At 38.2% G+C, this 15,306-nt stretch overlaps 2 protein-coding genes across 4 annotated transcripts; both read right to left on the bottom strand.

The window, feature by feature from the left end:
* Positions 1-4,467: 4,467 nt before the first annotated feature.
* On the bottom strand, positions 4,468-11,914 carry LOC18427060 (uncharacterized). 3 transcript variants are annotated; one of them, XR_016046114.1, is made up of 5 exons: positions 11,160-11,914; positions 9,405-9,745; positions 8,960-9,310; positions 7,778-7,997; positions 4,468-6,815 (listed from the first exon to the last, which is right to left on the bottom strand). XR_016046114.1 is itself a non-coding variant. In XM_088854156.1 (4 exons), the coding sequence occupies exons 1-4, from the start codon at positions 11,881-11,883 to the stop codon at positions 6,762-6,764; spliced, it is 1,470 nt and encodes a 489-aa protein (XP_088710282.1). In that variant the 5' UTR covers positions 11,884-11,914; the 3' UTR covers positions 4,468-6,761. The 3 variants fall into 3 exon arrangements, 2 of the variants coding, with proteins under 2 accessions (XP_088710282.1, XP_020518503.1); XM_088854156.1 differs by lacking the exon at positions 7,778-7,997; XM_020662844.2 differs by lacking the exons at positions 4,468-6,815; positions 7,778-7,997 and having other exon boundaries at positions 8,593-9,310.
* Positions 10,839-14,302, bottom strand: LOC18427059 (enoyl-CoA delta isomerase 1, peroxisomal). Its single transcript, XM_088854198.1, has one exon. It carries the CDS (start codon positions 13,808-13,810, stop codon positions 13,070-13,072), a length of 741 nt encoding a protein of 246 aa, XP_088710324.1. The 5' UTR covers positions 13,811-14,302; the 3' UTR covers positions 10,839-13,069.
* Between the last annotated feature and the right edge of the window lie 1,004 nt (positions 14,303-15,306).

Here is a 15,306-nt window from a genome sequence, read left to right as displayed (position 1 = left end):
ATCTTTCGAGTCCAAAATTTGGACCCATACCCAGACCCGAGGTGCCCTTTTATTGTCATCATATGCCCATATTATTGACAACATTTACAATATTGCAAAACATTAATGAATACCCACATTTCTTACCTTTTTACGTAATAACTGAATATTCCTAAAAAAACAAACGTATTGGCAACATTTATAAATACCCATATATGCCCATATTATTTGGGTCGCTTCCTGCCGGACCCAGACCCAAATAGCATTCAGGTCCAAGTTTTGAACCCAGACACGACCTCGGGTCCAAAATTTGAACCTCCTGGTTGGGTCCATTGCCACCCCTGCATAATTCTGACCTGAACCGACCCGTTTATAGAGCCCCACCTTTTGCAATGGCATTTGACTCTGTTACAGGTCCAGCAAGACTAGTCGATTAGGGGCCATTGGCAAGTAGCAACCAACCATTTTTCCCTCCCAAAAATGGTTATTTGAACCATGCATTGACCCATGTGGTAACACAACAGTGTCGAGAAAAATAAGGAAACAGTGGTGCGATGCATACTACTCAAAAGAAAGCCAAAATGTGTGTAAGCATTTCCCCACTTGAGTTTTATACTTCCACATTTTCACAAGGAAAAAGTTTATATAAGGTGTCAAACCTTATATTGTACGAGTATAGCACACCTTAAAAAAAGTGATGTTTTTGTGTTGAAGACCCTCAAATTGATCATCTTGGCCTCGAGATTCATAGACATGAAAAAAGGGAGAGTTCTAGTCCTAAAAATAGTTCATCGTTATCATTTTTTAAAACTTTAAATTTCATAATTGGGGGCAAACAATGGTTTAAAAAGCGGATCGGTGAGGCACCTCAAAAACCGATCCAGATCGGGAATCGGCTGAATCGGTCGGATTAAAGCTTCAAAAAAATCCGAAAAAATTATTAAATTCATTATAAATATTGTTTTTAGGAATCCAATAAAAAATGAGGGTACTACATTAATAACTTTCATTTTTTTTATCAATTTGTGAATATTCAGATGTTCTTTCCCTGTATAAACTTATTTTAACTATTAAATTTGCATAACATAAAACAAAAATTATAGAATTGTCATGGATAAAATATATAACTATATATGGACTATTATAAAGAGTAGACAAATCAATGAAATAATGGCCATTAAAATCTCGTTTTGACAAAAAACCCTAACCCGCTAAAAAAACCCAAACTATTACAGCCTAACTAACTATAATCCAAAATTATTACAACCTCACTAATTATAATATTATATACTGAAATTATAATTATTAGTTTATATTTTATAATTATTTTATTAGACAAATAAGAACAAATTAAAAATATTTTACAATATTATCTAATTTAAAATGTATTATTGACAACTGTAAGAAAAATAGTACATTACATGATTTATAATGTAAAAATTCATAAATAAAATAAAAGATTTGGTTTTCAATGTAAAAATTAATAAAATGCGTACAAATTTTAGAAATAACACTTCAATTTTTCAAAAATTTATTTTTTTAGGTTTCTATAATATTTAGTAAAAGAGATTGTTAGTAAAAAGATGGAGATTTCAAATGGAATAAACTTTTTATTTTTATTTTTTTTATACCTTTCATATTATTTACAAAAATAATTATACCACTATATACAACAAAAATTAACTGTTATATAAAAAATTAATGTTTTTATTTTTCATTTGTTTATGTTTTTTATATTATTTACAAAAATATTTATATTTATACCAACCACTATATACACAACAAAAATATTTATATTTATACCAACCACTATATACACAACAAAAATGCAACACATGCCCAAGGGGATTCGACCTTAGGACCTCAAGTAAAAAAATCAAAGTCATAACCATAAAGCCATCTAACTCCATGTGACTATAAATTGCTGATTAATAGACTATATTTACATTTCGTTTTCATTTAATGATGTTTGGGAATTATCCCACATCGAAAGATGGGTATTCAACTTTGGTATATAAATACCTATGCAATATGAACTATAAAATGTGTGTAAAAAAATTAGGGTAACTTCACATGTGCGTTTGGATATACGTGTGCACGCGTGAGTGTGTGTGGGGGCACGATCGCACGTGCGCTTGGACACACGTGTGCACGCGTGAGTGTGCGGGGGGGAAGGGGCACGGTCGCACGTGCGCTTGGACACGCAATGTGCACGTGCGAGTGTGTGCACGTGTGAGTGTGTGTGGGGCATGCTCGCACGTGCGCTTGGACACACGTGTGAGTGTGTGTGGGGCATGCTCGCACGTGCGCTTGGACACACGTGTGAGTATGTGTGGGGCATACTCGCACGTGCGCTTGGACACACGTGTGAGTGTGCGTGGGGCACGCTCGCACATGCGTGTCATGCGTTATGTGTGTGAACTGGGCTAAATTGGATGGGAACCGGCGGTTCCACTCTAGAATCGGGCGGTTCCCGGTTTTTGGTTGGAACCGACACATGCACATGTGTTTCGAGTCGAACCGGGCGAGTCCGGTTTGACTCGCCGTTTTTTAAAACATTGGGGGCAACAATAGATTTTCATATCATTACAACACAAAAAACTGCATTTTCGGCATAATTTTGAGGTGTGCCTTACTTCAATAGTACAAGGTTATACAAACCTCACCCCTTAGTAGAGCGAAAAAAAAAAGCATTGGAAGTATAAGACAGAGAGAAATTGTATTTAGATTTGAGGGAGAGAGTAAAATAATTCCTCCCATATAACAGCAGAGAATGGGATTCTATCAAGAAGCATTACTGAATCAGGAAGAAATACAAGCAGCCTCCACAGAAATCTCAACTGATCCCAACAGAAATACAGACAATAAATCTTAACTACACAGTTCAAATGCTATCTCCCATGTAGAGTTTGGAACGGGTTGGGTCGTATCCGGCCAGACCCGAACCCAATTGGGCTTGAAGTCACTGGACCTGGACTTCAACCTGAAAATATAATGTGGGACTTGGAACCAGACCCGGATAGTATTTAGGTCCAAAATCCGGATGCTATCTCCCATGTGGAGATGGCAATGGGTCGAGTTGTGTCCGGCCAAACCCGGACCCGTTGGGCCCGAAGTCAACCAGACCTAAATAGTGTTTGGGTCCAAGATTTTGGACCCGAACCTCACCCGCAGGGTCCAATTTTCGGACCCAGACCCAGGTCAGGTCCGGGTCCATTGCCACCCCTACCCCCATGAGGGAAAAAAAAAACAAACACAATAGGTGAGGAAGACATTACAGATCATAGAGTGATATAGAAAAGGGATAACCACAATCCAAGACATTACAGATCATATAGAAAAGGGGCAACGACAATCCATTATCAACCTTCCTGAGTTTACCAAAACTTAATCAAGCACCCCAAAAGCGGGGAAAACAACATTTAAGTATATAAACTTTTAACAAAACCCAAAGGCCTCTTTGCAGGAAATATCAATGTATCAGGGTTCCATCTCTCTAAAGTGTGGGTTACGCATCTCTCTCACATCACCTAAACAAGATTGATCATTAATGAAATATACTATTCTATTGGAAAATATATTCGAACATTTCAAAAAAAATAAAAAATAAAAATCAGATATATGTACAAATTAAAGGGTGTGGTTAAATCAGATATATGTACAAATTAAAGGGTGTGGTTTTTACAAGGTGGCAACCTTAGGCGCACATCCCAAATTTATCTTAACATGTAATTTTGGTGTAAAAAATTTTTAAGATTATCTCAAAATCTATTTTCACGTCTAATTATAAAATTTTAAACTCCAAAAATAGTTAACATCAAGTAGATCTATAAACATATGAAAATCTTGAAATTGGACGGTCTAGATTAATATATTGCAAGATACACTATTTTTGTGACGCAATTTTTTTTTTTTTTTTTTCACAATCATACATCTTGTTGTCTAGATGATCAATTAGAGGGTTTTTCAACATTAAAACAACCTTTCTCGATAGATTTTTGAGGTGCAGATGTAATTCTACATTTTAAGGTTGCAACCTTGTATAAACTTTTTCCTAAATTAAATCATGTAAAAACAAAACATAAATGACTTGAAATAAATATGTATAAATACAATGATAATTTATGTATAGAATAGGAATTTTGAATATTTTATTAATTACACAAATAAATGGAATAACATTCGAGTATAATAAAAATACTACAAAACTGTAAGTATAATTAGATATCATATTCATATGAGTGCAAATATGCATTCAATAATAAAAATATAACTATCCATTCAATGAATATTCTCTTATTTTCAGATATTTTTAGTTGATATTATAAATGTAGTGAATCTGTGTAGGTGATCAATAGTAGTTATATATAGAGAATTTAAAAAAACGATATTTAAATTATTATAATTAATTAGTTTCTTATAAAAATTAATTAAGAGTAATTTATAATGCTAAAAATCATATTAGATATAAATAATATTAATTATATATTTTTTTAGTAAAGTTCACTTTATTTCATAAATAAGGAAATATACAAGACCCCTAAGGGTCACGCAATATAACCCCACAGGGTCCAAACGATATACAAAAAAAACAATGAAGTATCGCATTAAGAGGCTGGGCGGGGGCGGGGGCGGGGAAAAACTTTTAACAGGAAGCCCCCTCCTTGGCCAACTTATCAGCATCAAAATTGGCTTCTCTAAACACATGCTGCCAGATGACTCTAAGATCTCTGGTGATGGACATAATTTCTTCAAAAATGTTGTCAAGGTGCCACAGCCAGGCTAAGCGAGATGCTTGATGATTTTCTTGGCATCTCCTTCTACTATGAGAAGGGGACTTGAGGAAGGGTCATACTTGCGAAGACCCTCCAAGAGGGTGGAGACCTCGGCAAAAGTCGAGTCAGCTACTCTAGTGCCACTAGAGAAGCTCATCAAGATACATCCTGCTCCATCGCGCAAGAGCCCCTCATGCCTGCGGATCCTGGGTTGCCAAAAGAACAACCATCGAAATTAAAATTCAGGGCTCCCCTATCCAGAGGTCTCCACAGGGAGGGCCCTTGAGACTCTAGGGGGGTTAAGGCACAGTAAGTTCGACTAGTTACTGTGGAAATCACTGAAGGCAGAGGTCTTGAAAAGGTCATGGTTGGTGGCCCAAACAGCGACGAGGTTCCTCACTTTCTCAGCCAATTGCTCGACCGAAGCCCACTCACCCCTAAAGTTGTATGATTTCTTTCAATTCAAGGGACCCATGCCGTGGCAGCAATCGAAGCTTTCCACAACAGTCTTCCTGCTTTAGGCCATGGTGCTGTAAGGTAAGGCTCAGAATGAGTGGGCAATGGAACTCGGTGTAACCCAAGTTCAATCAAACCAGGATAAAATGGTACTCCAAAGTGCCCGAGAATTATTGTACTGAAGAAAAAGGTGGTTGTTGGATTCTTCGTTCATCATACACAAGGCACATCAGTTTGGGGTTTCGACACCTTTCCTCTGAAGTTGGTCGGCTGTTAATACTCTCCCATGTAGTGCAATCCAGCAGAACACCTGGATCCTAGGAGGGATGAAGGGGTTCCAAGCTCTCGATGCTAGAGTGCTGGCTAGGCCAGAGGGGTTAGAGGAGGAAGGGGGCCGCGAAGGAAGGAAGAGACTGAGAAAAAACCTGTGGGAGAGGGGGGCCAAATGATCCTATCATCGCCAGAGCTTCTGAGGAACACAGATTGAATGGAGCCAGCCAAAGAAGCTTGTGAGGAACACATATTGAATGGAGCCAGCCAAAGAATTGACCTCATCAAGCTCATGTTCGAAAAAAGGTCTCGTGAAGTTAGGCCTCCAAGATCTCGAAAATCCAGCACCACTAAAGTTATCTGCTACAGATGAGCAAGTGTTGCAGGCTAAACAGAACGGAAGAGATTGGGATACTGATCCCTGAGAGGAGTGTGGCCAACCCATACATTGGTCCAAAATTTGATCCTATTCCCTTCCCTAGGTCCGAACCGAATATTTTGGAGGAATGGCTCGCGACTTCTAAGGACAGACCTCCAGAAGCCCGATATGATGCCACTGCTTCTGCAATCAAGGGTCCAATGATCAACCCCAGAGCAGTGTTTACATTTGATAACCTCCCTCCAAAGGTGTTCCGGTTGGGTGATGTACCTCCACCAACATTTGGCCGGAAGAGCCACATTATGCTCTCCAAGACTGCCCCCCAAATCTTTAGGTTGGCACAGCTTGTCCCAAGCGATGAGATGTTACTTGTGTCCATGCTCCCCTGCCAAAAGAAATTCCTCATCATACACTCAACATGGTCCGCAACCGAGGCCGGAATGCAAAAAAGGGACATCTGATAGACTGGGGTATTCGCAAGGGTAGCTCTGATAAGGGTTAGCCAACCAGCCTTAGACAAGAACCTGCCCTTCCGACCTGCGAACCTCCTGTCGAATTTATAAAAGATAGTCTAGGTAGTCCACAGCATAGTGGGAGGCCGAGGTAACTGGATGGTAGATGGTCAACTGCACAACCCCAAGAATTGACGAGACTATGAACTAGGGCAGGGCAGGGTAGGGCAGGTGTAGACACCTATCATTTTTTATTTGGCAAAATTAGCCTTGAACCCCATGGCCATCTCGAAACACTTGAGAAAGGTCCAAAGGCTGTCCACATGGCTCTGCGAAGGGAGAGTGTCATTCACGTACTGAAGGTGGGACACCCAAGGGCCACGGCCACTAGTTTGAAACCCTTGCACAAGACCAGACTGGTAGAGCCTCGAGATGGAGATGCTGAACACCTCAGGTATGATGGCCAAGAGGAATGGGGAGAGTGGGTCGCCTTAGCGAAGGGCCCTGCTCGCCAAAAAGTTGAAAATTGCAGGCAGGTCATCAGCAAGGATGATAGGGCAAGCAAAACAGTCAATTCGGCTACATGAGATGAAATTACAAGTTGTACAAACAACAAAGAGCTCACCATCTTATTCTTGAAAATTGAAAATAAGCTTGATTTTTTTTTGTTTTTGATAATGGTTGACATTGTATTGATGGTAGAGAAGGTTACAACACAGCAAAAACCCAAGCGGGTAGACAAAAGTCACCGAGGGAGGTGAAAAGGCTACTTTAATTATTTTAATAAAATGTAGAATGCAATTTTGGGAAGTTTTGCGTGAAGGGTAGAATCATCATCATCATCATCATCCTCATAGCCTTTTCCCAACTATGTGGGATCGGCTACACGAAAAATTTTTAAGGATTCATGAAATGTTTTGGCAAAGTTTTGTATTGGCTACCTATCCTAACATAACCCACCTCCTTTACTCAGGTTTGGGACAAGTTAAGGGAAAGTAAATAAATATGTTTAATTATAAAAAAAGCCCAATCAGATAAATAAGAACAGCTTGGAAGAATATACTAGATAATATAAATTTGAATTGGTGTATACTACCAACTTTCAAGAAAGAGAGTATGGAGTACAAAGCATGCAATGTTGAATTTGGTATGTGTATATTGTAATTGTTCCATGTAAATTTGTGAGAATGGGCTGGGGCATTGACGGTAATACCAACGAGCCCCATGATGAAGTCTTTTGACTCCATTCTCACCAAAAGGGTAGGAGCCCAAATCCCCACTGACTTACCCTTTTCTTTTTTTCCATGTAAATTTGTCTCTCTTTCAAATCCATGATAAGGTAGAGACAAAATCATCCATGTTAAGGTAGAGATAAGGTCCATAAAATAGTCAGAATAGTCTACAAGGGTATTAATATTGTGTGTATGCATGGACTATAATTTTGCAATGTGGGAATGAGAACTTACTATCTTATCATTTGCAAAAAATGTTGATTCAAACCTCCTTCCTCCTTCCAACAAGCGGTATGAGAGCCAACGGCTCCCTTTATTTGACCACAAGTTCTCCTTTTCAGCAAAAATGACTGTGAGAATTGGAGTCTTCAAATGAAGGCATTGTTGGCGCCTCGAGATGCCCGGGAATTGTTGAAAACAGGATATGCAGAACCAGCAACCAATCAAGAAGAAGCTAATTTGAATCAAAATCAGAGAAGTTTGTTAAAGGAGTCATGAAAGTTGGATTAGAAAGCTCTATTTCTAATCCACAAGAAATGGATGAAGCCACTTTTGAATAGTTACTTCCGCTGCAAAGAAGATTTTTAAGAATTCATTTTATGGGAGTTGACAATGTGATGAGAGTGTGCCTTCAAACTCTTAAACCTGAGTTCAAGGTATTGCACATGAACGAATCCAAGAACATTTCAAAATACTTCTAAGGGGTCAGGTGATAGTAAACCAGCTAAAAAGAAATGGGGTAATTTTGGGAAATCTTCAAGAGATGGATAAATTAGCACTGTCACTTGATCTCAAGTGTAAGAATATTGTTAAAGGCATTGAAGAATCTTGGAGCCTTGAAGGCCATGACAGTTGATAAAATCCAGGTAACCTTACAAGCCCATGAGCAAATATCATTCATGGATACTACAAACTCGTTAGAGCATGCACCCCAAAATAAACTAAGGTGAAAGATGAACAAGAAGAACTCCATCAAAGAAGAGGCCTAAGAGGTCGTAGTAATGAAAGGACAGGATAAGGGAGGAGCAACCAGAAAAATGGATGTGAAAGACACAAAAACCTCAACAACGGAGGTGATAATATTGCCATCACATAGTTCTGAATAACATAGCTATGGCATTAAACAAAATAGTAAGTTCCCCTAACTAAAGGAACTTTTTAAACATAGTTCTGAAAAACAACTGACTAGGGGGACCTTCCAACCTTGTAATCCAGCCACCTCTTTCGATACTTGGGATTCAATGCTAAGAAAACATTAGAATTCAAAGGATCCCGAAACAGGTCGCTAGCCTTCAAGAAGAGGTCTTTGTCTAATTCATCATCCTTGTAAATTTCTTTCACAGATTCTAAGCACTGTTTCTGAAGGTTTTGGGGAGATGTCAATATCTTCTCTGTTTTCACTAATGGTTCCATTACCTCTGATGTTCCTTCACAAATGACTCGCTTCTTTAAGGGAGGTAGAAAGGGGGGAGCTTCGGATTGGCGCCTCTTAGATTGACTAGATGACGTTTTCGCATTTTCACCCGAAGACGATGATTCAGCCAGTTCATCGACTGGGTCAATGTGGGGAGCATCAGATTGTGCAGCAGACATGTGACCAGACAAATCATTTTGATCAGTATCTCCTAATGGCATGATGTCATCAAGATTTGTATCACAAACCCTTTGACTTTGCCTCCAATCTTCAATGGTTTCTCCAAAAGCTATGGCCAAGGTATCAATATTCGGCAAAATTCTAACTCTGTATTTGGAAGCCCATGGATGTTCCTGCGCAAGTAAAGGTATATAATTTTGTCACAAATATCCATATAGCAAATACATAGACACTAGAAGCAGCATTTTGCTCGTGTTATAGACTCACCACTATGAATTCCTCCCAAACTGCCAATTCGGCTGTCACCATCTTTTTCTTATCACACCATCTAAAGCCAGACTGTCCGAGGAGTTGTTTGACTTCGCGATAAATTTTTTTCAGTGTTTTGAATCTATTCTTCAATTTATCTTTATCAAATGTCTTACCAAACTTCTTTTTCATCATCTTTGCCATCTCATTCCAACCATCTCTGTGGAACCCCGAACTGATCAACCGACCTTGATTAACCTGCTTGAGCATAAGTTCTATGAAGTAATTATCCCGAGAGGGATACCACTGGGTATTTTTCCTTTCAGCCCCAGCTTGGGTGCAAGTGACCTTAGCCATTCCTAAATATTTCGATATGGATGATTAGATAGAAACAAACTTTGTTAACATATAGCCACATATAAACTTTATCTACAAATATGGATGGAACTAGGACAGAAATTCATATGTCTTAGCTGATAAGGGACAACATTGAAAACTTCCATGGAAATCCTATATGCATGCATAATATCTGGATTGAAACACAGATACATGTGCATTAAGGGTGCCTCATATTGTTCATATACTCCCCATGCAGCTTCAACTTGGATTTTATTTTCTCAGACAAGCAACAATAAACATGACACCCTCATTGTCTATGCTTCAATATTCCTTTCTGACAAATAAAATAAAATTTTAACAAATAGAAAATAATAATAGGTTCATGTTGAGATGTGTCTGCTTATATTATATGAGAACATTTTCCAACCCTTTTTCGTGTTAACTATTGAGTTCTATGTTTTCCGACTTATACCTGAACTCTTGGAAGAATGTGTTTGTGTTTCCACAAGCAAGATGAGATAGACAGAGATCCCAATCTATGGTATCACGGTGACCTATAAAGTGCTACTCATGTAATCTTTAAAATGCAACGAAAATGTTAAGAGAGAGGTGTGGTAGACTGTGGAGACTGTGATACCATACTATCGTCTACAAACAGTAGAGAAATCAAATTACAATTCAAACATCCAATACACGGTGTGATGGTCTGGTACCATAGCAAACCATCTTATTAATAGTTTTAACTTTTTGTTAGAAATACAATGTTGAGAAAGAGACAGAGTGAATTGTACATTCACAATGGCCGGAAATTCACAGTATAGTTCAATCATCCAATAACATGTCTAGGTGCAGTGAATTTGCAAAAAGCTAGATTCACCCTTTCTTATTTGAACTAGAAAAGCAGTTAAAATGTTAACAATCGAGAACATAGCAGGACTTGGAGACAAGTGACCACAAATCCAAGCATAAACTTATAATATTCATGAACAGAAGAATATCACATTACAATTCAACAATTCCCATAAAACATGTTGAAACAAACCAAGATCAAAGGTACCCATTGTAATGTAAAGCGTAAGTCACAAGCTGAACGAGAGCGAGATAGCAACAGAATTAATGAACAGGAGAAGATTCTAATTAATGAGCAGGTGAGCAAGGAAGATAGCTCAAGCCAGATAATGCACTCAGGCCGCATGAGATGACATCACGAATTACATAAAAAAACAGAGCTACACCCATCTTATTCTTGACCCAGCAATGTCATCAGTATATAGAGAGAGAAGGAGAACAACATTTCATAACTTTCAGAAAATCAGAATGCAATTCAAGTGCCTCATGGACATTTTTGGGATAGCATCATAACCATAGATACCAATCTTATTTTGAACCAGAAAATACAGCTAAATGGGAGAGAGAGGGTTCAAAGCTTCGAACCCTTAGGCCATATATAAGGATCCCTATGCGCCTCAAGCTCCTCGATCATGCTTGGGTAAAGCGCGCACCTGAGGCTCGCATAAACTTCCATGTCCCATTTCTTCGTTGCTAGTTTATTAGCTTCCCCCATTGCCTGCTCCAAAGTTATCTCCAAGCTCCCAGAAAAACCATCGATCAAACCAAGTGTCCGAGCTTCGGAAGCTGTAAATTTTTGGGACCTCAAAACTACCTCTCTCAAGCAAGAAGGTGGCACTTTCTCTTTGATCACAGACATTAAACTCCTAGGCAATGACATTCCATGGTCTAATTCACTCATATAGAGAACACTTTTATCATTTTTCATGAACCTATAATCATGGACTAGGGCAAACATGAACCCACCAGCCGCCGCATGGCCATTGATTGCAGCAATGGTGGGCAACCCTAATTTCATCATCTTACACAGTAGACCTTCAAATTTTGGCTGAATGGTTTTGAGGCTAGATGGCATGTTTTGTCCAATCCATTTGAGATCGAGGCCATTAGAGAAGTACCTACCTTCATTTGTGGTGACCAGAGCTTTTGGGCCTGGGGCCTTGTGGACAAAGTCAAGAGCTTGTGTTATGTCTTCAATGGAGGATGGATTGAACCGGTGGTCGCCATCGCCTGTTAGGGTTAGGACAAAGACATTGCCCTTCTTCTCGAGTTTGCAGGCCTTTAGTTGCAGTAGTGCCGATTGATCCATGGAGGTTGATGGATACAGGAAAGGGTTTCTCAGCAATGGCGACAAACCCAAACTAGGCCTTATGAGGGTTTCCCTAAGGCAAAAAGATTTTATACTCCTTTGGATGTGTACTGTGTATTTATTCCCTCGGTTAAACCCGAAGAGTAATTTTACGACCCTACATTTTCAGGAAGTAACCTCTTCAATTGGACTGACTTTCTATACTAGAAAAAATAATGTCTCAATATTGAATAAGGATAGTTTTGAAGGCAGGATCAAAAGCTCAAAATTCAATATTGAATGAGGATAGTTTTGAAGGCAGGATCAAAAGCTCAAAATTCAAAACTGGAAATCCTTTCGATAGCCTTAAAATATATTTCATCTTTATTTATAAAGTTTAAATGTTCAAAAATAGTATAGATCGAGGGATCTATGAAAACTTGAAACTCTGGAAGATTGACTGTCCATATCTGTGTTACAAAATACACTATTTCCAAAACTTGAAATCCATTTTTTCTCATGCCCATACATCTTGATGTCAAGATGATGAATTTGATGATATTTGGGCATCAAAACAATCTCTTCTAGTGAAATTTTTGAGGTAGGCTCGAATTTGATTGTTCAGAGCCTCAATTCTATATAAACTTTTTCTTTTTTAAATAATCTAGTGATTCTTAAATGGTCCCCAAAATTCAGGAATAAAAAATCCATCCAAGTAGGTATCTTGAATAAGGGGATGGATGCAAAATATACTCCTTTAGAAGTATACAATATACTCCTTTAGAAGTATAGTTTACACGTTTTTCTCTTGAAAGAATTGTTTTTAGAAGTATACAATATACTCCTTTAGAAGTATAGTATATACGTTTTTCTCTTGAAAGAATTGTTTTAAGGTTTTTCTTCAGAAGAATAGAGCGGGCAAATAGACCGGCATGGCCCGGCCCTAAAAAAGTAGGGCGGGCGCCACAAACTATGATCCAAGGGCAGGGTTGGGTTAGTGCCGACCACTCGATTTGGCAGAGCCCAGTCCTCTTTTTTTTATAGGGACAATGGCCAAGGCCCTGCCCATTGCCACCCTTATGGGAGAATTAATAAGCTCTCCTTGTAAGTCAGGCATCTCACAAACATGTGATCATAGCATCATAACAGAGGTACCCATCTTATTTTGAACACTCACGTGTAGTTAAGTGAGATAAAGAGAACGAGTTTAAAGCCATGAACACTTCGGCAATGAATAAGGATCCGTATGTGCCTCGAGCTCCTCGATCATGCTGGAGTAAAGTCTGCACCTGAGGCTCGCATAAACCTCCATGTCACATTTCCTCATCACAAGTGCATTCCCTTCCCTCATGGCCTGCTCCAGATTCGTCTTTGAACACCCCATAAAACCATCAACCAAACCACGCCAAAGAGCATCAGAAGCTGCAAATTTGTGGGCCTTCAAAACCACCGATTTCAAACAAAAAGGTGGTACTTTCTCTGTGATCACAGACATCCAACTTCTATGCATCAACATTTCATGGTCTATTTCACCCATATAGAAAGCAACTTTATCATTCTTCAAGTGCCTGTAATCATGGACTAGGGCAAAAATGAACCCACCTGCCGATCCATGGCCATTAATTGCAGCACAGGTGGGTAACCCTAGTTTCATCATTTTACACATTAGACCTTCGAATTTTAGCTGAATGATTTTGAGGCAAGATGGTAGGTTTTGCTCAATCCATTTGAGATCGAGGCCAGTAGAGAAGTACTTGCCTTCATTTGTGGTGGTCAGAGCTTTCGGACCAGGGGCCATGTGAACAAAGTCCAGAGCTTTTGTTATGTCTTCAATGGAAGATGGATTGAATTGATGTTTGCCGTTGCCTGTTAGAGTTAGTACAAAGACATTGCCCCTCTTCTCAAGTTTGCGGGCCTTTAGTTGCAGGAGGGTTACTGATTGATCCATGGAGATTGATAACTGTTTTTCTCTTCTTTGACATAAGATAAATGGGTTTCTTTGTAATGCAATAATAAACTTCAGGGTTTATCTGGAGAATATATATATATATAATCTTCAAGGTTTCTATGCAAATTTATAGAGTTTCTGTGTCTCAAAGGAAGAAGCCAACAGGAACAATCTTTCCGATTTATCTCAAGAGAAATCTGAGAAACTTAGGTTTCTGTGAAAATTAGGGCTTCTGTTAATTTTAGGTTTGTCGGCAAAATCAGTGTAGAAACGATCTTCTAGGGTTTCTCGTCTCGTATACGGATCCACTCTTTCTCTCTCGTATACCGATCCACTCTTTCTCTGCAAATTGTAGAGTTTCTCAGCAGCAACAGGAAGCAGTTGGGTGTTTATCCTTCAATATCTGGGGTACAGTGCCTGAGAAATTTGAAAGCCGCCCCTCTCTTTAAAATGTGGCGCCAATCTTTCTTAATGGTTAAATATTTTTTCCCGCTTTTTTATTTAGGCAGCAACTCTTGTTGTACGGACCATTTTTTTTGTGTCTTATATAAGTAGGATGAGGCTCTATGAAAACAAAAAAAAAAAAAGACCTCACCTCAAATCGTCTTTCGGAAAGCATTTTCGACAATGGAAATCTTCATGTTGGCCCTAAAATCAATTTTCAATATCAAAAATAAAATTTGAAGTTAAAAAAATGGTATCGATATTGTAGATATGTGAATGTTATTTTTAGGGTGAAATTGACATTGTTGCAGTATACACTATTTTTAGAATTTGAAATCCTTTTTTTTTTTTTCACAACCATAATATTCAAGATGAGATGATTGAATTCAAGGTTTTTCAACACTTGAATTGCAATTTTCAATGGATTATGAGGTGAGGCTTTACTTATTTTGATAAGGTTGCAACCCTAGCAAACTATTTTCCTATAAATATATGTCCCTTCTTCACCACTCATTTTCGCCATGGATTTTAAGTCTAAAATTTAGGTACATGTAATATCTAATATAGAGATTATTAATATGTAAAAAAATAAATAATAAGTAAATAAAAATGATAATTCTTTTAGAAAAAAAATATACTTAAGGATTTTTATTTTTTTTAGAGGGACCACAACTCTCCATCTATCTTAAAGATGGATGTATGATACCTTGGGGGACATAAAGCATAGTTATGCTCCCCCGACCAGACGCATGCAACACTTTTCCTTGCTTTAGAAAAGTAATTGTAAAATTTTTAAGTCCTAATTGTGAAATTTTATGTCCTAATTGTGAAATTTTAATCTCCATAAGTAGCACAAAATTGAAAGAATTGTAAATACTTGAAAAAAGACAGCCCAAGTAATGTGTTGTAAGCCAAATTGCACCACTTTAAAGCTATAACAAGAATCAAATGCATTACGTACAACCATAAAATCTAATAGCTTGGCTATATCATAAAGTTCGAAAAAAAATTCGTTTCAATGGTCAAAAAAAAAAAATTTCAATGGTCAAGAT

The sequence above is a fragment of the Amborella trichopoda genome, chromosome 1 (assembly GCF_054954075.1).
Source record: "Amborella trichopoda isolate Santa Cruz 75 chromosome 1, AtrichopodaSantaCruz75HAP2 v2.0, whole genome shotgun sequence".
Taxonomy (NCBI): domain Eukaryota; kingdom Viridiplantae; phylum Streptophyta; class Magnoliopsida; order Amborellales; family Amborellaceae; genus Amborella; species Amborella trichopoda.
The sequence above is the reverse complement of the archived record's forward strand: the minus strand, read 5'-3'. Positions and strand labels throughout refer to the sequence as shown.